At 56.4% G+C, this 23,100-nt stretch overlaps 2 protein-coding genes across 3 annotated transcripts in view; one reads left to right on the plus strand and one right to left on the minus strand.

Annotated features, from left to right (window-relative positions):
* The window catches only part of IQCD (IQ motif containing D), a 542,296-nt gene extending 528,854 nt beyond the window's left edge, over positions 1–13,442 (plus strand). For both annotated transcript variants that reach the window (XM_068209220.1, XM_068209221.1), the window contains one exon: positions 13,432–13,442. In XM_068209220.1, coding sequence (XP_068065321.1) covers positions 13,432–13,434 — 3 coding nt within the window. In that variant the 3' untranslated portion in view covers positions 13,435–13,442. The remainder of the gene's footprint in view (positions 1–13,431) is intronic.
* Positions 1–23,100, minus strand: part of RTN4R (reticulon 4 receptor) — an 83,079-nt gene that overhangs the window by 55,447 nt on the left and 4,532 nt on the right. The window lies entirely within an intron of this gene.

Here is a 23,100-nt window from a genome sequence, read left to right on the forward strand (position 1 = left end):
AGAGCCACCCCAGGGACAGCCCAACCTCCCAGCTCCACCTTCCTCCTGCTCCAGCAGAGGCAAAATCGAGAGAGCATTTTGAGGATGACTGAATGCAGGGATCCCCCCGAAGGGATGTCCCGGGAGGAGCTGGCAGGGCCATGGAGCTCTCAGCGTGCTCTGGGAGCTGCCTGGGGCACAGCTTGGAGCTCCCGCAGCCATTGCCAGGGCTCCTGGTCTGACCCCTCAGCAGGGACTGGGCCAGGGGATCCTGCCCCTCTGCCCCCTCGGGTGAAAGCCCACCTGCAGAGCTGCCCCAGCCCTGGGGCCAGCACAGGAGGGACCCGGAGATGCTGGAGAGAGTCCAGAGGAGGCACCAGAGATGCTGCAAGGGCTGGAGCCCCTCTGCTCTGGAGCCAGGCTGGGAGAGCTGGGGGTGCTCACCTGGAGAGGAGAAGGCTCCAGGGACACCTCAGAGCCCCTTGCAGAGCCTAAAGGGGCTCCAGGAGAGCTGGAGAGGGACTGGGGACAAGGGATGGAGGTGTGAAATACAAAGTTGTGTCTCGTGTCAGGTAAATAAAGGCAACCTGTGCAGTTGTAATTGTGAAATGTGTGGAACACGGCCATGGGACAGCTATAAAGATGAGTTCTAATAAACAACCGAGGAAAGCATGGAAGAAGGCTTTTGAAGCAATATTTTGTGTGCAAATAACAATTATAAGTCTTAAGCTGCTTTGTAATAAGGACTTTAGCATTATAACCTTAGAATGTTGCTTAGTACTAAGGATTTTAAACTGTAGCTTTAGAATGTACAAAGGATTTAAACAGAAAGGGAAGGGACTCTATCCCAAGCTCCTGGAGAAGGAAGATGGACATCAAGATTGCTGATTAGTAACTTTGAAAGGGGAAGCTGACATCACTACCACAGATTAATGATCCCAGAAAGTAGAAGTTGGACCCCATCATCTGGACACACATCCTGGGGTGCACACAATAGGGTACAGAAATTGGAAAGGAACCAAACATCACCATCATAGATTCATGATCCTGGAGAATAGAAATGGGATGTTAAAGGTAGAAATGGAAACTGCTGAAAGCTCACATAGAAACTGGGAAAAGCTTATGAACATGCATGAATATGATCAATAAATACCAGCCAGCCCAACAGTGTGCAGTCGGAGGGGAAAACCCCCACCACTGCACCCAGCGCTGCCTTTGCTCATACGTTACCATATTAATTAATAAATTGAACTGCTGCTTGATAGATTGGCTGAGTCAAGTGTCTCATTCCTAACAGAGGGACAGGACACAGGGAATGGCTTCCCACTGCCAGAGGGCAGGGATGGATGGTGAAAGGAATGAGGTGTCTTTAAAACAAACTGTGGGCCTGCTGGTAGATAAAGCCAGGTACGGAGAGGTGAAAGAAGCAGTGGAAGGAACCACAAATTCCAGAGGAATTCCAGTAATTGACACAGACTGTTGCTCACCCAAGGCTGTGCTAAATCCCTGGACTTAGAGAAAAAGAACAGAGACACAAAGAAAAAGAAGGAGGGGGAAGCACACTAGAAGGGGATATGTACCAGGGAATTTGAGAAGTCTGTATCTTGCAGGTACCTCAACCAATGGGGAAAGAGAGGGAAATGTGGCCGGGAAATTGGGATAAAAAGGAGCCTGTGTTCTCTGGCAATGTGAGAGACCCCGGGGAATGGCCCATGGCCTCACCCTTTACTCAAATAAAGTTACAGGGCTCCTCTGCCTCCTTTTTGGACATAAACCTCTGATGTTTGTGGATTAATTTTCCTGACAATGGGATATTAGGAAATTACTGGGAGGGTGGGCAGGCCCTGGCACAGGGTGCCCAGAGCAGCTGGGGCTGCCCCTGGATCCCTGGCAGTGCCCAAGGCCAGGTTGGACAGGGCTTGGAGCAGCCTGGGACAGTGGGAGGTGTCCCTGCCATGGCCAGGGTGGCAGTGGGTTGGGTGGCACTGGGTTGGATTTAATGTGCATCCCAATCCAAAGCAGTTAATGATTTTATGATTTTACAAGCAGATGGAATCCCTGACCGAAGTCAGATCCCATCCCAGTGCTCCTGCAGGCACAGTCCCGGTGGAAAGGGCTGGAGCAGGGCAGGGTGAGGGGTGTGGAGGCAGCCCAGGGCTGCCAGGGCTGCATCACAACAACACCACAACAGCCCAGGGCAGCTGAGGGACAACTCGGTGACAAAGAGCTGCGGCTGCCCCGGCTGGCACAGACACAAGGCCTGAGGTTTGGGGAGGAGCAGGAGCTGGAATTCCTGTCTGTTACACTGGACAGTCTCCAGGGACACAGCCCTGACTGGAGCTCTCCACTCTGCTGGAACAAAGGCTCCAGCTGAGCAGAGCCCAGCACTGGCTGCAGGTGTGCCCAGAACCACACCAGGGACTGCCTCAGCACTGCACCCCCGGGGAATCCCTGGGGGATCTCCTGTGGGGACAGCCGGGGCTGGTCTTGGGGCCTGTAAAGGGTCTCTCCCAGGTAACTCTGTGACCCAAACCCACAAATACATGGGTATCCATCTGCCAGCCATGGAGCCTGCTGAGCTTCAGCAGCAGGGGGATTCCTGCAGCTGGACACTTGGAATGTTTCCACACGGGGAATTTGTCACTCAGGCAGGAAAGGGTCCCCATGGCGGTGAGACAGGCACAGACACCCTGACACCCTACCACACCTGGGGGTGGGGGTGGAGGGGCACAAAACTAACAATCATGGAGTCAGAAAGTCTGGAAAAGCCCTCTGAGATCCCCAATTCCAACTGCCCCCCCAGCACTGCCCAGGGCATCACTCCCCCACATCTACAGGGGTGGGGACTCCTCCCCTGCCCTGGGCAGCTGTGCCAGGGCTGGATTTCCTCTTCTTCAGGTGTTCCCCCAGATCCTCCCCAAACTCAGGGCCCAGATCCCGCTGGCTGCATGTCAGACCCCTAACAACCAGGAGTAAGCAGCAGCTCTGGCTGCTGAGGTTCCTGGATCCCAGCACAGGCACTGAGTACCCTCCCTCTCCGTGGGGACCCCTCTGCTGCCCACCTGGCTGGGAGAGCAGCTCAGGGGTCAGCAGAGGCTGGGCCAGGGCGGGGCTGGCGCTGCCAATGGACTGCCCAAAGGAAAGGGGATTGCACACTGCAGCTGGCCTGGGAGCACCCAGCAGTGGGGGTGGCATGGGGGAGCTGCCTGGGAGAGGGAAGAAGGGAAAAGTCAGGGTTGGGCAGGTTGGGCATGGGGACAGGGACGTGAGGCTGTAGCCCCTGTCCCCAGGAAGGGCTGTCCCTGCTGATGGTGCTCCTGCTCCCAAGCAGCTGTCCCAGCCCCGCTCCACTCTCCTCAGAAAACCAGGATGGAGCACAGGATGTGAGCAGGAAAAGGTGCTCAGGCTGTGGCCCAGGGAGCAGAAGAGGAGATCCAGGCAGACACGGAAGAGCTGCATTTCCCAGCAATATCCCAACTCTAGAGCAGTGTGAATAGAAAAGAAATAAAGGCCTTAAATATGACAGATTAATGGGCTAGAGCTGAAATACGAGATTAGAAATTTCAGAATATGCCTGCATATTCCAGGTGCTCTTTAAATTTGTACAATCCAGTTACTCTATTATGTGCAATTTAATTGCCTAAGAAATCCATATCACTCTGTGCTCTCAGCAGCTGGAGCGGGGGCTCCTCACTTCTGCAATCTTTATTCAGGCTGCTTTTAAAGATTGAAATGTGAGCTCTCCTGGGTGCAGGGAGTTGACTAAATCAAGGGCCAGCCTTAGGCTGGAGTACAAAAGGAGGTGTCCAGCAGCAGAGGGAGGCAGGGTCTGCATGGCCAGGCTGCCCATCAGCCCCTGGGGTTAACAAAATCCATGGAATCACAGAATCATGGAATTGTTTGAGTTGGAAGAGACCTTGCAGCCCCCATCCACTGCCACCCCTGCCATGGCAGGGACACCTCCCACTGTCCCAGGCTGCTCCCAGCCTGGCCTTGGGCACTGACAGGGATCCAGGGGCAGCCACAGCTGCTATGGGCACCCTGTGCCAGGGCCTGCCCACCCTCACAGGGAACAATTCTTTCCCAATATCCCATCCATCCCTGCCCTCTGGCAGGGGGAAGCCATTCCCTGTGTCCTGTCCCTCCATCCCTTGTCCCCAGTACCTCTCCAGCTCTCCTGGACCCCCTTTATGTCCTGCAAGGGCTCTGAGGTGTCCCTGGGGCCTTCTCCTCTCCAGGTGAGCACCCCCAGCTCTCCCAGGCTGGCTCCAGCCTTTGGAGCATCCCATGGCCTACCCTGAACCCAAACTGGGAGGGCTGGGCAGAGCCTGGGCAGCAGAGCAGGGCTGGCACAGCAGCAGGACCCTGCACACAGGAGGGCTCAGGGGCTTCTGCTGCCCAGCTTTGGAGGATGCTGGGCAGATGCTGAGCGGAGCAGAGCCAGATCCCAGAGACCGCAGGACAGGGTCAGCGCCAGCCACCCCCCTTCAGCTCTGTCCCTGTGAGCAGAGGGATGGAGAGAGGACTCAGAGCCACTGCAATCACCGACTCCCTGAGCTCTGGCTGCCCTTTCTGAGGAAATCCCAGCTCCTGTGCCTGATCTGGCAGGACAGGAGGATCAGGACTGATCCTGACTGGGCAGGGAGTCCACGGGCATGGGCAGGAGCCTCAGCAGGGGCTGAATGCATCATGAGCCATGTCCAGGGACAGCAACCACCATGGAATGTCACCCACAGCCTCCTTCTCCGGGCTCAGCGTATCTGCCTGGACTGGGGACAAGGGATGGAGGGACAGGACACAGGGAATGGCTTCCCAGTGCCAGAGGGCAGGGGTGGATGTGATATTGGGCAGGAATTGTACCCTGGGAGGGTGGGCAGGCCCTGGCACAGAGTGCCCAGAGCAGCTGTGGCTGCCCCTGGATCCCTGGCAGTGCCCAGGGCCAGGCAAGGTAGGGTTGAACACTCTCTCTTCTTGTCCCTGCCCATGGCATCCTGTGGTTCTGGGGGGTATCAGGCACTGCAGAGCAATCCCTGAGATGAAAATCTTGCCTGCAAATCCACTCAGGCCCCTCTCAGAGGCACTGGGCAGAGCCAGGACTGAGCAGAGAAATCTCTGAATAATTCGCTCTCAGACACTCAGCCTTGCACAGGCAGAGCAACCAGCTGAGGGATATTTAAGGTTGCTCCTGAGCACTTAATATAGTTTATATTTACAGCTTAATGGCTTTTCAGCATCACTAACTTCCACTCCAGCAAAAAGACTTCTACTGTATTGCCTCGGCTTAAGTGCTAACGACATCTTCACATTAATAAATATTTTAAAACAGTGGAACTCTAAACTCCTCTGGCAGCGAGCCGGCATCCGCTCAGCTGGAGACATCTGCACTCGGGGAAAACAGACAAGGGGAAAACAGACCAGGGGAAAACCCCTTCGGGTCCTCGGGCCTGCAGCAGAGCAGCCCTGCCTGCGAGGCTGCCTCCCTCCCTTCCTCCCTCTCCACATCCCCAGCACGGCCACAGGGATCCCTGGCCTGCAGCCCTGCTCGGGATCTGCATCCCAGTGCCAGGCTGCCACGGCTGCTCCAGCCTCGGTCACACTTCACTCCGCTCCCCAGGGGCTTCCTGGCCTTCACTCCTGCATGATGGGGCCAAGCCCTCAGCTCTGTGCCCCACTGCTCCTTGGAATTCCCCTTCCCTCTCCTACACCCACTCATCCCTTTCATGTCTGAGCCCTGCTGGGAACAGCAGGAGGGGCCTTCTGTGTGTGCTTCCACACCTCACAGACACCCCAAAGCCTCCACACACCCCCAAAGCTTCCATGTACACCCCAAGCCTCCACCTACACCCTAAACATCCCACACAAACCCCAAAGGCCCCACATGTACCCCAAGCCCCCACCTCCACCCCAAAACCTCCACTCACACCTCAAAGCCCCCACAGAGACCCCAAACCTCCATAGAGGCCCCAAAGTCTCTATGTACACCCCAAGCCTTGACATACACCCCAAAGCCTCCACGTACACTCCAAACCTCCACATACACCCCAAACCTCCATGTACATTCCAACTCCCTCCCAAAACCCCAGAAGCCACAGAGCCTTCTCCTGGCAGCCCCAGCAGCCACTGCTACCTCCAGTACCAGAGCCCGTGCTGGGGTGTCCCCACACTGTCCCCAGGGTCTGAGGTATCCCCATGATCCAAGGAGTAGCGCAAATGTCCAGGCTGGCCAAGCTGAGGCCTCAGCCAGGAGCTCAGCAGCTCCCAGGAGATCCCTTGAGCCGTGGCTCTCCTGCAGGGATGGAGCTGCCATGGAGCAGGACAAGAAGCAGGAGCTCCTGGCACGCAGAGGGCTCTGCTGCTCCACAGCATCTTCCCCTGCTGAAACGGGGATGCTCTGCTCCTGCAGAGGCCCTGGACCATCCACCCTCTCCCAGCCCCGGGTGCCGAGGCCCGCAGAGCAGGGCAGTGCTGGGGAGTTCCCCTCTCCTGGCTGGAATGCCCGGGCTCCTGCCCAGCCCCTCGGCTGGACAAGGCTGCCCCGTGCCAGCCACACCAGCGCTTCCCAAACCCAGAGCTCCCGCTGGAAACTCCCCTTGGCATCAGCCCTGGGGATCCCTCTGGGAAGGGAAGGGAAGGGAAGGGATGGGAAGGGAAGGGAAGGGAAGGGAAGGGAAGGGAAGGGAAGGGAAGGGAAGGGAAGGGAAGGGAAGGGAAGGGAAGGGAAGGGAAGGGAAGGGAAGGGAAGGGAAGGGAAGGGAAGGGAAGGGATGGGATGGGATGGGATGGGATGGGATGGGATGGGATGGGATGGGATGGGATGGGATGGGATGGGATGGGATGGGATGGGATGGGATGGGATGGGAGGTTTGTGTTCCTTCAAGGGAGACAATGGCACCAGAGCCTCACCTCTGCCACTCCAACCAGCAAAAGCAGGGCTGAGAGCAGCAAACACATCAAGCACACGCTGGGCCAGCCCTGCTTTGCATTCTCGGGATGGTTTCCTACAGGAGGGAGGGAAAAGCCCCACCCCACCTGGCTGTGAAGGATTCATCTCTGAAGCAATGTTTGGATTGTACAGGAAATTTTACAAAGCTCAGCTGAAGGAGAGCCTTGCCTTGTACAGGGAGAGATAAAATCCTCCGTGCTCACAAATGAATGTTCACATCTGCTGTGCACAGCATTATCTCACTCAAAGAGGGGAGAAAAGAAAGAAAGGGGAAGGAAAAAAAAAGGAAGTGAATGGAACTTAGGATGCTTTTCATTTCCCAACAATGTGCAGCAAACTGTGATTCCTATTCATTAAGAGAGAAGATTGACATTCATTAGAGTGAGCATTAAATTCCTCATTCTTCTTCTCTCCTCAAAATGAATCCACAGAGGGTCGTACCCAGTGCTTTGGATATTGAATTTCTAGGAACTACAGTGGGTTTTTTTTCCCAATAAGCCAGGCAATTACAACAGGACATGCTTCTCCCTGGATGGGAAAACAGGCAGTGCCTCTGAACCTCTGCTGCTTCCCTTTCCAGGGGCAGCTCCACATCTGCACCAGCACCCCACGTTTGCTCCTGAAGGAATTTGGGAAGCAACAGCTCTGCCCCAGAGCTCAGAATCACAGAATTCCACACTGGTTTGGGTTGGGAGGGACCTTAAAGCCCATCCAGTGCTACCCCTGCCATGGCAGGGACACCTCCCAGTGTCCCAGGCTGCTCCAAGCCCTGTCCAGCCTGGCCTTGGGCACTGCCAGGGATCCAGGGGCAGCCACAGCTGCTCTGGGCACCCTGTGCCAGGGCCTGCCCACCCTCCCAGGGAACAATTCCTGCCCAATATCACATCCACCCCTGCTCTCTGGCTGCTCAAATCCATTCCCCCTTGTCCTGTCTGTAAACTGCCTCATAAATTGTCCCTCTTCAATGTCTGCCATGTTTGGATTTGTGTAACCATGAGGTGTGATCAGATGTGGGAACCCCACCATCCTCCAGGCACAAATGGCTGTGGCTGGGAAGGCACAAATATTACAAATATTCCCATTCCAGCACAGGATGCTGCACAGGGAGATCTGATCCCTGTGGTGATGCCTCTGCATGGACAAGCCAGGACTTGGCTCCCCCACCATTTGTCCTTCCTCAGCTGAATGCCAGAGATTTGGTCCATGCATTCTGGAATCTCAGGCTGCCCCTGGATCCCTGACAGTGCCCAAGGCCATGCTGGACATTGGGGCTTGGAGCAGCCTGGGACAGTGGGAGGTGTCCCTGCCATGGCAGGGCTCTCTAAATGACCTTTAAAGATCCCTTCCCACCCAAACCATCCCGTGGATCTGTGACAGTGTTGGCTGGACACCCTTAGCACAGGTAGCCACACAGGTGAGCTGGGGTGACTCCTGGGATCCCCTTGCTGGAATAAGGGACATGGTGTGTCCCCCAGCTGTTGGGAACTGCTGGCGACAGCCAGGGTTTGTCGGACTAAGCCCTTTTCTGACCCAGAGATGGGGCAGCTGAGAGGTGTTTTAAAAACTTTTATTCCATTGTCAGTCTCATGAGAAGGGTTAGAATACAGGTGTTATAATTCACACCATCACAATCAGAAACTGATTATTTCCTAATTACAAATCACTGTAAGTGTTTCCTGGCCTATCAGCTTTAGCCACACCACGCTGTAGATGCCTTAAAGCCAATCATCTAAAACTACCCCTCGTGGGTCCCACTACAATGCACTTTCATAGTTCCATTTCTCCAAAGTATCCAGTCTTATTTGCAAGGCCATCTTTGAAACTTGTTTCTAGCTCCATTTCTCTCCCAACAATGTCTGCCCTATTCCATGGCATTTCTGACTCAGCATTTCTTGTCTCAAGGTTTGCATACAGACGCACACTGTGTGGGCCTTCTGCCTTTGAGAATTCCCTACAAATTCATTTCCCACACCAGGGCAGCACAGCTGGAGAGGAGCCTGTGAGAGCCTTCAGCACCCAGGCCCTACTCCTTCAGACATGCAGACACCCATGGAGACTGGGAAGCCTCAGACCAGACAGAGGCTTTTTAGCACAGCACAGCAATTTGGGTATTTTGCTATTTCCAGGCCACACTCCAAGGTCCAGCCTCTGTCCTTAAGGGACAAACTCACAGCCACTGAAGTTCCTTGCAAGGGAGCACCACGAGCTCCCCCAGGACAGGCTCAGGAGAGGCTCAAGGACAGGAATGGGCATCGATGGGCACGGGGGTCCCTGAGGGGCATGGCCAGCACAGAACAGAGCTGTGTCCTGCCCCAGGACAGGTGGAGAAGAGAGTCTGTTCTAGAAACTGCCTGTCTGGAGCCATCAGGGCCCTCAGATGGTACCTGAGGATTGTTTAGATTTTGTCTCTGTATCTGGCAAGGTCTCCTTTAGCCCTGCTGGGCCCTGAGCTCAGCACTGGGCCCTTGTCCTGCAGGAGGGACATGGACTGGGGGCACACAGGGAGCCTGGACAACAGCGCTGCACAAGGAGCTCCAAAATCACCTCCCCAGGATCAGCCGCCTCATCAGGGACACCTCTGAGCCCCCAGGCAAGGGGAACAACTCCCTTCCTGCTCCAGGAGGAGCTGCGCCACCAGCGCCAACAGGGACCTGGGAGAGCGAGAATAAAATCAGGATCTTCCTTTGGCACAGCCTTCCAGGGACATAATCCCACCATATCTGAGGTTCCCACCCAGGCACCCACCTCCTTCTGGCAACCATGGATTGACCACACCTGCTGCTCACACCCCCTGAGTGGCCTCTCCTTTTAGGGAATGAGGAGTCCCCTTCGCAGAGGTGAGGTTTGATCAGGAGGTGTGGGTATGGCGGCAGCTCTCTATATTAGTGCTGTTTCAGGAGCTCTTGACCAGGAAAGGGTGTCCCAGACCTGAGAGACACTTCTGGTCAAGGCCCACACAAAGTCCAAAGCTGGTCCAGGGGTCAAGGCCCTCATCCAGTCCTTGGGCCAGTTCAGATCCCGGTTAGCCAGTGGAACATGGAATCATGGAATGGGTTGGGTGGGAAGGGACCTCAACCATTCCACCCCCTGCCATGGGCAGGGACACCTTCCACTGTCCCAGGCTGCTCCAAGCCCCAGTGTCCAGCCTGGCCTTGGGCACTGCCAGGGATCCAGGGGCAGCCACAGCTGCTCTGGGCACCTGTGCCAGGGCTGCCCAGCCTCTGAGTAAAGAATGATTCAGGTCTTGGCCATTCCCACCCACCAACACAGCTCAAAGATGCTCCTTAAAATGGTTCACATGAAAAGAGGGATAAATTCTGGTCTCATCTTTGGGATGAGGCTTCTCTGAAGCATTAAAAGGCTGGCCTGGTTCTCACTGTTTCCTATGGACAGGCCCAGGAAAATCCTATGGATATCACAGGCCTTGCTTCCGTGAGTGCTGGGCAGGGAATGTTCCACACCAGCCACTGCTGCGAGCTGGGAACACTCCAGTCCCCACCTGCCTTTGGGGCCATTCCCCTCGGTGTAAATAATCCCACACCTTGCAGCGCCTGCCTGGCCCTGGGCTGGGCTGTCCCTGCTCTCCTCCAGGGCCTCGTGTCCCCTGGAGCCTGTCTCAGTGTCCCCTGAGTGGCACTACCTGCCCGTCCCCGCTGCCAGGACAGAGCCTGGGGTGCTCTCCCAGCCCAGCAGCCCCGGGGCTGGGCTCAGCTGAGCCCAGGTTCAATCCCAGCATGGGCCCTTCACTTCAGAGACACTCAGGGATCCTTGTGGATCCCCTCCAGCTCAGGATATTCTGTGATCTGGCAGATCCAAGGGCTCTGGAAGTTGCTCATGCACTGTGAGAGCAGCAGCTTTCCCATGTGGATCCTGCCCTGCTGCCTTTGTTTCCCTGCCTTGCTCCTAGGGTGAGGACCAGCAGCACACCCCCTCACAGCTCCATGACTCCAGCCCTGTCCTGCAGCTCTCTCCAGCACTTAATGAAGGAGAGTTGGATACACCTCGTGATGGGCTTGTCACTGCTCTTATCTGAGTGTACAGACCTGCAGCACCCCCAGCACAGCTCCGACCTGCTCCTCATCAGCAGCCAGAAACCAGGAGCACAGCAGATCCAGGGCTGCACAGGGCCCCACGCTCCTCCCAGAGCCCCTGGAGGTATGAGTGCAATCCCAAACAGCTCAGGCTGCTCAGAAGGGCCCCTCCAAGGCATCTGTCATCACTTCCAAACCCTTTGTGACTCTACTGCTTCCCAAACCCCTCTGGGAACTGGGAAATGAATCTGTTCTCCCGTGGAACCCACCACGTGGACATCCTGCCTTGCTCATTTTGGGCTGCTTGTGAGGGCACCTGCTCTGCTTTCCCTGGGTCCTGTGGGCCCAGAGCTGCCCCTGCTGCTCCTGGAGGAGAGCCGGAGAGCCTTGCCCTGCTGACCCTGAGCACTTGTCCCACACAGAGACAGACCCGAAGTGACAGTTCAGGTCACTCTGCAGAGGACACAGCGCCAGGGCCACCCCCCCACCCCCCGAGCTGCTCATGGGGCTCTCCAGGTGTGCTCTGCCTGCTCAAAGCCACAGCTGGGGCTGGCACAGCCCACAGGGAATCACAGAATCATCTGGAAAAAGCCTCTGAGATTGTTGAGTCCAACCCTTAAGCCAGCAGCACCATGTTCACCACTAAGCCATGTCCCAGTGCCACATCCACACAGCTTTCTGAGCTTTTCCAGGGATGGGGATCCACCACTGCCCTTGTGGTGGCCCAAGTGGGCACTTGTGCCACTCTGACCATCCTTTCTTTCCATGAAGAAATGTTCCCAAAATCCACCCTGCCCCTCCCCTGGCCCAGCCTGAGGCCGTTCCCTCTCCTCCTGTCCCTGTTCCCTGGGAGCAGAGCCCGACCCCCCTGGCTGTCCCCTCCTGTCAGAGCCACAAGGTCCCCCCTGAGCCTCCTTTTCTCCAGGCTGAGCCCCTTTCCGGCTCCCTCAGCTGCTCCTCGGTGGAATAATGGAATTATTCCATGAGAATGGTGCAGAGATCAGCACATCCACCCTAGCAGGGGCTGCCAAAAGCCACAAAGCTGATGTGGTGGCACCTTCAGGGGTGTTTATAAAGGCTTTGGTTATTCTGATGCTGAAATTCCTCTCCCTCCCACAGTCAGTCCTGCCCTCACTGCAATGCCCCTTTTGTTTGTTCTACAGGTGCTTCCCAGGAAAGTCAGTGCTTCACCTTGGTCTGGGCTGAGCTGGGATGGTCCCATCAGCCACTGCCAATTCCCTTCCTCTCTCCAAGCAAACAAGGAGCTCCCTCCTGCCACAGCAGCACCCTCTGGACCCATCCCTGGAGCACAGCACTGCCTTCCCAGCCTCTCCCAGCAGCAGGAGATGTGTCACTGCTGACAGCTCCCCCAGCCATGGGGACACGAGGGACACAGCCCTCCCTCTGTCACTCAGGAGCTGGCTCCAGTCACCATAATGTTCCACCCATCCCATCCCATCCCATCCCATCCCATCCCATCCCATCCCATCCCATCCCATCCCATCCCATCCCATCCCATCCCATCCATCCCTGCAGACAGCAGGGCAGGGCAGGGCAGGGCAGGTCCCAGAGCTCTCCCAGGGGCTGCAGCTCCGTGCTGGATCATCCCCAGGAGCCAGGCACACACCACTGGTGCTCTTTCCCCCGATGCCAGGAGCAGGCGATCCCAGCTTGGTGCCCCCAGTGACATTTCCCAGGAAAAGAACAGCACAGTAAATGCAAAGGTTAAATTTGCATATTCCCTGTGCTGCTCCAGAGAGCCAGGCAGACATCCAGGAACTGCTGCCAGCCTGGGGCACGGGAGCACCAACAGCCTGTGCCAGCAGGGCTCAGGGACCTGTTCAGGGGGCACCAGGCACCTTCCTGGGCAAGTGGGAAAGGGGAAACAGCCTCAAGCTGCACACCAAGGGAGCTTCAGGTTGGAAATTAGGGAAAATTTCTTTACTCAGAGAGTGATCAGGCCCTGGAACAGGCTGGAGTCACCATCCCTGGAGGTGTTCAAAAACTGAGCAGACGTGGCACTTGGATTTGATGATCTTGGAGATCTTTTCCAGCCCTAATGATTCTATGATTCTGTGACTCTCCACAGTGGCCTTTGGTCCTGGGAGGGAGCAAAGCAAAGGAACCACAGGCAGTGGAGAGGACACCGTCATGGCCTTGCCTCTGCAGAGCAGCCCAGGGCAGGGAGGAGGAAACCACCACCACCTCCTTGTCCCCTGGGAGGGACAGTGGACCCTGGCAAGGGCCATGGAGCCACCTCTGCATTTACTAACAACATCTGCTCCAGGAAGGCCCCAAAAAGCTGCCCAGCAGAGCTGCAGAGGCCCCAGATGAGCACAGTGCTCCTGCTGACACCTCGTGGGGTGGTTCCACACCCAAGTAACCGATCCAGGAGGGAATCACCCCGCAGGGAAGGGTGGGAAGGGCTGGCCCTGGCTGAGCAAGGAGGGCTCCCTGGGACAGCACTCAGGCTCAGCCTAAAGCCCCCAAAGCACAGGAGAGCCCCTGGGGCAGCTCACCAGGGGGAGGAACAGTGTCCCCTCAAGGGTGGCACAGGACCCCCAGCTCAGCAGTCACAGAACCCCAGGGTCACTGAGGTTGGAGAAGATCTCCATGTTCATGGAGTCCATCCTTCCATTCTTTGGCACCACCAAACTGTTAAAAGAACATTCCAGATCCATTACTTCCTATCACCTTCTGCTTCCCAAGCCCTGGCTGCTCCTCCAGGTGTTTGTGCTGTACTCTGAGGGATCCCCATTCCTGAGCTCACCTCCTTGAAAGCTCCTCTGGAGCACAAACTGAGGTGGCAATGCTTGAGAGGGAGCAGAGTTTGGGGATGCCCCTGAGCCCAGAAGTGTCCCCTGAGGAGAACACAGGGTCCCCAGAGGGGCAGAGGGCACCAGCTGCTGGTTTTGCAGGAGGAGCTGCTCTGGTGGTGACCCCTCCCTGCACTCCCACAGGGAGCAGGGCTCTCTCTAAGCCTTGGCTCTCCTGCAGCCCTGCCAGAGGTGGGAGAGCTGCAGGCTGCCGGCTGGATGGTGTCCTGCAAATACAAACATGGCCCTTGCTGCACCTGCCCTGGACTTGGGGCCCAGAAGGCCTCTCCTGCCCACAAATGTTCTCCTGTGCCATTTGTCACCACCCTGGCTCATGTACTCTGTCTCTCTGTTCCATCTCCCTTTGCAGCTGCAGCCCCTTGGGTCCTGTCCATGCCAAACTCTTGGTGTGTCTTCAGCATTTTGGGTCTTTTAGGGGAGAAGGGGATAAGGGAACTGTAATTCCCCAAGAGAGGAGGCACCAATTTACATCTACACTTTCCATTTCCTCCTCAGCCAGGGTTTATCCCCCTTCCCACTCCCTCCCAGACATGTGGGAGACAAGAAAAAAAAGAAGGAGAAGAAGGAGAAGGAGAAGGAGAAGGAGAAGGAGAAGGAGAAGGAGAAGGAGAAGGAGAAGGAGAAGGAGAAGGAGAAGGAGAAGGAGAAGGAGAAGGAGAAGGAGAAGGAGAAGGAGAAGGAGAAGGAGAAGGAGAAGCCTTTTACCAGCTCCAAACCCATGGGCTCACACACTGCCCATGCAGTGCTGACCCCAGCCCAGATACCTGGCAGAGCCTGTCCTTACCCCGTGTTCAACACAACCATTTTGTTTCATTGTTTTTCATTCATGTCCCTGATTTTTGTGTCCCTCATGGGTGACAAACAAACCATGGCCCATTCACCTTCATGAGCTGTGTGCCCATCCCACGCTGATTTTCAGCCCTGTCCCATGACAGACCAAGGGCAGCCCCTGGTGCAGCTGTCCCCATGCCCTGCCTGCTCCCCACGTGTGTGCAGAGTGTCACACAGCCAGCCCCAGGGTGTGCAGTGTCACACAGCCATCCCCAGTGTCACACAGCCAGCCCCAGTGTCACACAGCCAGCCCCAGTGTCACACAGCCAGGCATGTCCCCGCTCTGTGATTTTGGCCCTTCAGCCTCTCAGCACCACGAGATCCATCCTGGGTCCCCACAGGGCTGTGCCTGGCCTGGACAGGGGTTGTGCCTGTCCCCTTCTCCTTCCAGGGCACAAGGGGCATCTGCTCTGGCACGGTGGCCCCACAAGCTGGCTCGGGCTCTTTCCCAGGAGCTGTGGGGCTGCCCTTGCAAACCCTGCTCACTCCCTTTCCCCTCCGCCACTCCCAGGCAGGTTCTGGCTCCCATCACGGTGAGGATTCCTGTGCCATTAAAGCCACACTGCCATCACTGTGTCCATCACTGCCCACCTCACCCCGTGCCGAGTGCTGGGCTCATTCCTTCCATTCACGGATCTCCCTGGATTAGAGAGCACAGCAAACACCTGCCCTGTGAGCAGGGAGGGCTCCCAAGGCTTTTTCAGCTGCAGCCCCCGGTTTAGAGCAGCTGCTTCCGTCCCTGCAGTGCCACAGGGCACCAGGTCACCCTTCTCGTCCCCTGGGGACATTCAGCCTGAGCAGGGGGCATGGGGACAGGCAGGGGCACTCAGACGCTGGTGTCCCCTCCTGTGCGGGCAGACAGGCTGGGATAAGCTGGCAGGGATTTATCGGGAGGGCCTCGTGCTCTGTCACACGCAGGGGAGGTGCCGGGGGGCTGCTGGCCCCGCTGTGTGTCACCGAATCATGGTCTGGAGAGCAGGGCTGGCCCTCCCCCCTGTCCTGGTGACCCCAGGGCCAGCACACTGCACACAGCCCCCAGCAGCAGAGGGGTGGAACATACCCAGATATCCCACAGAACTTTAGGGGCTTTCACAGCAGTGTTCCCACACCGAGCCTTAGGGCTGGCTTCAAGAGCACAAGGGTCATGGCAGAGAGTCGTGCTCACATGGGCCACGGTGAGGCCCTAATTTTAGGAGGAGAGGAGTTAGAACACACAGAAACCCAGGTGAGACCAGCAGAGCCCCAACACTTCAAGAAGGTCCATCCAGCGAGGGCAGGGAGAAGAGTGCACAGCACCCAGGAGCTGGGAGGGGGCAGGGCTGGAGCAGACACAGGCTGAGCTGGGGGGTCCTGTGACTATAAAAACAGGATCGCAGAATCCTGGAATGGTTTGGATTGGGGGACCTTAAAGCTCATCCAGTGCCACCCCTGCCACGGGCAGGGACACTTCCCCTGGCCCAGCTGTCTCTCCATGCAACGCACTCTGCATATGCCCCAGGTGCCCCCAGGTTAAACTTTTCCAAGCTCCCAGTAAATCCAAGCTCCCCAGGAAATGGCCAAACCCAGTGTTCTGAGTCAGACTCTGGCCGTGCAGCCCAGCTGGCCACCCCAAAGCTCAGGATTAATTGTAAGCCTCGAGAAACTCTAGGGAAGCCAAAAATAAACAGAGAAAGCAAAGCGTTTCCCACAGAAAAGCTATGGCCAAGGAAAGGCTCTCCTGGGCTGGCTCCCCAAGGCAGCTCAGGGTCATTTATTGTGCTACTGGCACAAGTGTCTCTCCTTGGCTGTGCTGACCCCTGGAGCCCCCTTCCAGCCTGGGAGAGAAGGGAACAGGGTCTGGACACGATCCCCAGCCAGCAGCACCCCCAGCCCCTCACGGAGGCCCTTCCCAGGGCTTTGGGACCACACTTTGCACCCAGCAGAGGACACAGCCTCAGGAAAACAGGAATAGTGCTCGAGTTTAAACAACCACTGTCTGATTTCCAGACCCCACATTGCCCCCAGTGCCTCAGCAGCAAAATTTGTGTCATGGTAGAAGCTGGGTCTCGGTAAAAGCTTGGGAGAAATGGCTCCTTGGGCTTGTGGGTGACATCAAACCCAAGGGTGTGACCTTGGAGGTCAGCTGAAGATGAAGCTGCACCCCTCAGCCAGGCTCTGCTGCCAAGCCCAGCTGAACCCTGATGTCAGAACTCGAGGTTCAAACCTGGAACATCAAACCTGGAACATCAAACCTGGAACATCAATCCTGGAACATCAACCCTGCAGGGGCTGAGCCTGATCCCTATGCCATGCCCAGGGAGTCTGCGGGGGCACAGTCCCTTTGCTTCCCACCCAAAAGGGCTAAAATCCATTTTGTGGCCTGAAATGGACCCAGCCAAGTGGGGGATCCAGCAGCTCTGCCCAGAGCTGTGTAAATGTGGGGGAGCAGGGTGAGGTGAGAGGTGCAGCCCATGAACCCAGCCTGGGCAGCTGCCCCAGCCCTGGCAGTGCCCAAGGCCAGGCTGGACACTGGGGCTTGGAGCAGCCTGGGACAGTGGAAGGTGTCCCTGCCATGGCAGGGGTGGCACTGGATGGGCTGTAGGGTCCCTCCAAACCAACCCAACCCATTCCATGTTTGTCGGGTTCCTGAGCTGCCCTGCCTGGCTGGCACATGGGCAGAGCACAGCAGCTCTGTGCCAGCAGGGCCAGCTGGGGCCCTCCTGCCTGCCCACAGCTCCCAGCTGTGCCCTGGGTGACAGGATGGGGACAGCAGGTGATGCTGCCTGCGGCAGTGACCCTGAGCAGCAAAGGGACCCTCAGCCTGGGGACATCCCTGTCCTGAGCCCAGGGGACAGCAGGCCCCACTGCTGCTCCTGCTCCTGTCCCAGCCGTGGGCAGGCTGGATGCAGGGCACACCCGGTACCCATGGCCCAGCAGTGTCCCACCACCATCACTGGGACAGGGTGGGGCATCGCTGGACAGGAGCAGCTCCCACTGCTCCAGGCATCCAGCAACAGGAGAGTTCAGTGCCACAAATGCATGGCATGAGGGAGGGGTTGTGTTTGGGGCTGGAATTCTCCAGGCAGGCCTGAATTCAAACCATGTCTGTCAGGCAAAGGCAAGCTTTAGCTGGTTCCATCTTGACCAACTTTACAAGTTAAAGGTGAATGGGGACAGAATTAAACCAATCAATTAAATTCAACCAGCAGGAAGTTGTGCCAGGGGGGATTCAAGCTGGAGATCAGGAAAGGTTCTTCCCCCAGAGGGTGCTGGGCACTGCCCAGGCTCCCCAGGGAATGGGCACGGCCCCGAGGCTGCCAGAGCTCCAGGAGCCTTTGGACAGCGCTGCCAGGGATGCCCAGAGTGGGGTTGTTGGGGGTCTGGGCAGGGCCAGGAGCTGGGCTGGATGATCCTGTGGGTCCCTTCCAGCTCAGGACATTCTGTGATTCCATGAAACAAATGGCAGCAGGGGTCCAAAGCAACTAGGCTTCATGGTGGCAATGTCTCCAGAGGTCCCAGCCCCCAGAGGTCCCACAGGAGAGCCAGAGGAGCTGTCCCAGCTGAACTTTCAGGCAGAAGCTGCCAAATCTCTTTCAGCCCTGGGACACTGAAGGCTCCTCCAGCCCCCAGAGCCATTTCCAAAGCAATTCCTGTCTGTCACCCCACAGCTGGATGTGCAGCTGTTCAGGGCTGCAGATCCTCACCAGGGCAGGGCAGCAGCAGGAAATGCCACACTCCTGGAAACACAGAGCACCCCTGTGCTACCACAGAGTGCAAAAGGGGCAAAAGGGGCCTGGAAAAACAGGAGGGGAAGGAATCCTGTTTGGAAACTGCTGAGCTGGACAGGGGGCAGAGCCAGAGAGCTCCACTTCACCCAGAAACAGCTCCAAAGGCCCTCCAGCCCAGGGCAGGGATGCTCTGAGCAGCACAGAGAGCAGAGCTGAGCAGCAAACAGCAGCCTGCAGCACTCACCAGCCCACAGGACGGGATGCTGGCAAACTGGGGGATCCTGCCACAGGAACGTTCCTGGCACACGGGCTGCTCGCAGAGGGAAAGGGACAGACAGCCCTCTAGTGTAAAGCCAATGCTAACCGTGTTTGCACGGCCTCAGAGAGCATTGATCAGGGCCAGATCCAGCAGGATGTGTGCTTGGGAAGGAACCTGAGCACAGGGAGAGGGATTTACTCGCACCATAGCTCCCACTGGTCCTGAAAACATGCCAGTGCCACAGGGATGTGCAATCCCAAAGTCCCAGACTGGTTTGGGTTGGGAGGGACCTCAAAGCTCATCCAGTGCCACCCCTGCCATGGGCAGGGACACCTTCCACTGTCCCAGGCTGCTCCAAGCCCTGTCCAAGCTGGCCTTGGGCACTGCCAGGGATCCAGGGGCAGCCACAGCTGCTCTGGGCACCTTGTGCCAGGGCCTGCCCACCCTGCCAGGGAAGGATTTTTCCTGATACCCAATCTAGACCCACTCTCTGTCAGTTTGAAGCCATTCCCTGTGTCCTGTCCCTCCAGATCTTTGTAATGCAAGTCCTACAGGTCCTGGTGGCTCCCAGGTGACCATTTCTCTCTGCGGAGACAAATCCCACATTCCCAAACTCCAGATTTGCTCTTAGGCTTTCCAACTTCCCCTGTGGACAGGGGAGAGTGTGGAGCCCTCCCAGCCTTACCCTGGCACCCCCAAAGGGCTTCTGAGAGCCCAACTTGGCCAGCAGCTCATGGCACATCCCTGCAAAGCCCCCATGGGAGCAGGGAAAGCTGAGTTTGGGGGCTGCAAAGGTATTTTCCTTCCTCTCCCTCCCCTCCGCTGAAGAGCCAGGCTGAGTTCCCACCTCCCAGTGCACATGGCTGTGTTGTGCTCAGGGATTATTGTCCATGGCTCCCACCATCACTCATAGCCTTAAGAAAGAGGCACAATTAAAATCAATATTTAAAGTCATCAAACAAGCAGAGGCAAATTTGAACAGCCCCACAATTCACTGTGACATAACAACCCAGGGTGCAGGGCTGAGCGCTGAGCTGCAGTGCCGAGAGCACACTTCTGCCCACAGTCTTCAAAATTTAATGAAAACACACCAGTTTTAAACACTTCCCCAAATCCAGCTCACAAAATCTGTCACTTTGATGTGAATGGTCCCAGTCTCAGACTAATCAGTCACTTTTACTTCCTCTTTAGTAGCTAAAGACGCAAATGAACTCCCTGCAAACCACACAGCTCCGGGAGGAGAATTTAGCAGCCAGATGGTTCTTGCAAAAGATTGGTTTTTAACAAAAAAATAAAAGTGAACCCGTTTCCCCCATAAGCAGCTCACGGGAGATGAGGTGACACATCACAAGCCACCGCAAAGTGTGACATTAGAGCATCACTTCTGCCACAGAAATGCCCCTTCCTAAAGCACCATGTAAATCACAATTATCACTAATAAGGGATCAATTAGTACAAGGCACTGTAATTATCCCCTGCACTCGGGGAAGGAAGGGAAGCATCGCACTGGAATGCAAACATCCCTTTGTTTCCAGCAGAAGGTGCCGCACGGAGAGAGAAAACAAAGCACCAAGTGCTGGAAAGGTACCAGGATTCCCAGAGCCAGGGAGGGAATGTGTCCAACTGCAGTGGGACAGAGAGAAGCTGGGATGGGCTGGAAACTCCCCTCCAGGCACTGAGCCTCCCTTCACTGCTGGATCCCTTCGCTTTCTCTGGACCGTTCCCCCCTCCTTGTGGAATTGCAGCTGGGGGTGGGATCAGAGCACAGCTGCCAATAAAGGCTCTGCAGCCCATGGATCAAGGACAGAAATGCTGGACAAGGAGGTTTCTGTGAGCCAGCTCCAGTAAACAAGCACCTTGGGGCAAAAGGCTTTGGATCCTCTCAGGATGCAGGTCCTGGAAGGAGGAAGAAGCTGATGTCCAGTCCTTGTCCTCAGCTGGCTGGGCTGGAAGTCCACCATCCCAGGCTGCTCCAAGCCCTGTCCAGCCTGGCATTGGGCACTGCAGGGATCCAGGGGCAGCCACAGCTGCTCTGGGCACCCTTTGCCAGGGCTTGCCCACCCTCCCAGGGAACAATTCCTTCGTAATATATGCTGTAGTATATCCTACAGGGTCAGGCAGAGGGAATTATGATGGTTGGGCTTGGCAAAGAGAAGGTGAAGGGAGATTTAATTCCAGCCTCCAGCTACTCCAAGGCAGTTGAGAGGATGGCAGAGCAAACCACACCTTTGTGTGGCCCGGTGACACAGCAAGGAGCCACAGCCAAGAACTACAGCTTGGGAGCTTCAGTTCAGACATCAGGAAAAGCTTTTTAATCAGCTGCAGCACTGGGAAAGGCCAGCAAGGCTCCACCACTGGAGGTTTCCAAAGCTTGGACAGAGAAATCCACAGCAGACCTGAGCTGAGGTGCAATAGCCCCGTTCTGGACCCTCCCACCAGCCCCTCCAGGATTCTGGGATTTGGCCAGCTTTGTGTGTCCTCAGAGAGGTCCCTGCCCCTGCAGGGTGTCAGGAAAGGCTCCCAGCACAGAGTGCATCTGAGGACTACAGAGCTCCAGGGGAGCTGTGCTTAATTACCATTGATGTGGGACACCCGGCTGGGGCAGCTGGAACCAGGCCACATAAAACTGGCCAGGGGCTTCTTCCCCCGGAGCAGCCACCAAAGCAAACACCAGCACAGGAAAGGTCTGCAAGGGTCTGCTGCCACCCTGAGTGTCCTGCTGCCACCCTAAGTGTCCCTGCTGCCATCCTGAGTGTCCCTGCTGCCACCCTGAGTGTCCCTGTTGATATCCCGAGTGTCCATGCTGCCATCCCGAGTGTCCCTGCTGCCACCCTGAGTGTCCCTGCTGCCATCCCAAATGTCCCTGCCACAGCACCTGGCTGTGACCTGGCTTTTACCCCTCTTTGATATCTCCCCAGCACCTGCTCTGACCTCACAGGGAGCCAGCACAAAGTTCACCATCACTCATGCCCCAGCCCTGCCACGCCCAGGGACAGAGCCAGGCACCCCCAGGTCACCAAAGGGACAGGGAGCACCCGTGGTGCTGACTCAGGCAAAGAATTTGCCTGCCTCGGCCAGACAGGCCATGGAGCTGTGAAGGAGGACAGGGTATCTCCATCCTTGGGAAGACATCCTTCCTGGGAAAGACATCCATGCTGGAAGGACAAGCCCCTGAGCAACCAGATCTGACTTTGAAATCAGCTGTGCTTTGAGCAAGAGGTTCTTTAGACACCTCCAGAGGTATTCCAGGTGTATCTAGGTGATTCCTCCAAAATATTCCATGATTTCATGAAAGCAAATATTCTGAGCCTGGCCTTGCCTGATCCATGCAGACAGGATCCAGCACTGCTGCTTGAGAGGCATCAGGGTGATGCCTCAAACTGCTGAGCTTTCCTGAAACTGAACAAAAAATCCCAGCACTGGAGTGTTTGTGTTTTCTTGTTTCCAGTCTCCTTGATGCTTTGCATGTGCTTGTGGAGTGTTTCTGCTTTCCTTGACAACCGAGGAGGATTCCAAATAAAACTCAAGTGCTTTTCTAATCTCCTGGTTCCAGGAGAGGGACAATAAATGCTGTAAAATCTGCTGGTGCTGTTGATCAGCTGCAGTATGAAGGTTGGGAGGAAGGTGGGCCAGCCCAGAGACACAAACCTGCTGTGGATGCAGCAACAGCCCTCAGGAGATCATCAGTCTTGTCACTTGACACTGTGGCACTGCTAAGGAGGTGATCAGTGACTGCTCAGACCTCCACATTTCAGCTTTGGGCTGAGTTTAAGCATATCCTGGGTCCCTTGGGACATAATTCAGCATCACTCTCTGAGGGACAGTGCTGGAAAAGCTGAGACTACATCACAGAAAGGCTCATTGACCTTTGTATCAAGGATACAAAGAAGGCAGAACAGGGCCAAGACCAGACTCCAGAGGCCTTCTAGGAGCACTCCAAAAGCAAAGCAGGCATGGTCAGGGTCTGTGCCACACCACGAGATGAGCTCTGCCCACACAGGCTGCTGCGCACAGCCCAAGGGAAACAGCTGTGTCACCTGGTGCCACTGCCCGAAGCCCACACACCGCTCTGAACACCACACAAGGGGTAACCAGCCACTCCAGACTCCCATTCCCGTGTGTCCCAGCAGTCTCAGGCAGACGGAGCTCAGGCTGAGATGAGTTTGCACATTTGAGCAAACTCTGCACGAATTCCTCCAGCATCTCTGCGCAAGCACGGCAGGATCCACCCTCAGCCTCTTTCAGCTGATTAAGACTTTTCAGTACAATTGTCCCCTTTTCCCTCAGCCTCTGGAAACCTCCAGGAGTTGCAGCCACAGCAGGAAAGGGGAGGAGAAGGTGTGCTTTGTGTCTCACCAGCCTCACTCCTCCCTCCCACACCGCTGTGTGTCTGTGATGGAGAAGCCCTGACACCCTGCTACTCACAAATCCCAGACGGATCCTTCTGGCTCCAGGACACAGCACAGAGCTTCCCACATGGCCAGGAGGGACAAGCCCTCCCAGAAACTCCCAG

This window comes from Anomalospiza imberbis, chromosome 18 (assembly GCF_031753505.1).
Source record: "Anomalospiza imberbis isolate Cuckoo-Finch-1a 21T00152 chromosome 18, ASM3175350v1, whole genome shotgun sequence".
Lineage (NCBI taxonomy): Eukaryota > Metazoa > Chordata > Aves > Passeriformes > Viduidae > Anomalospiza > Anomalospiza imberbis.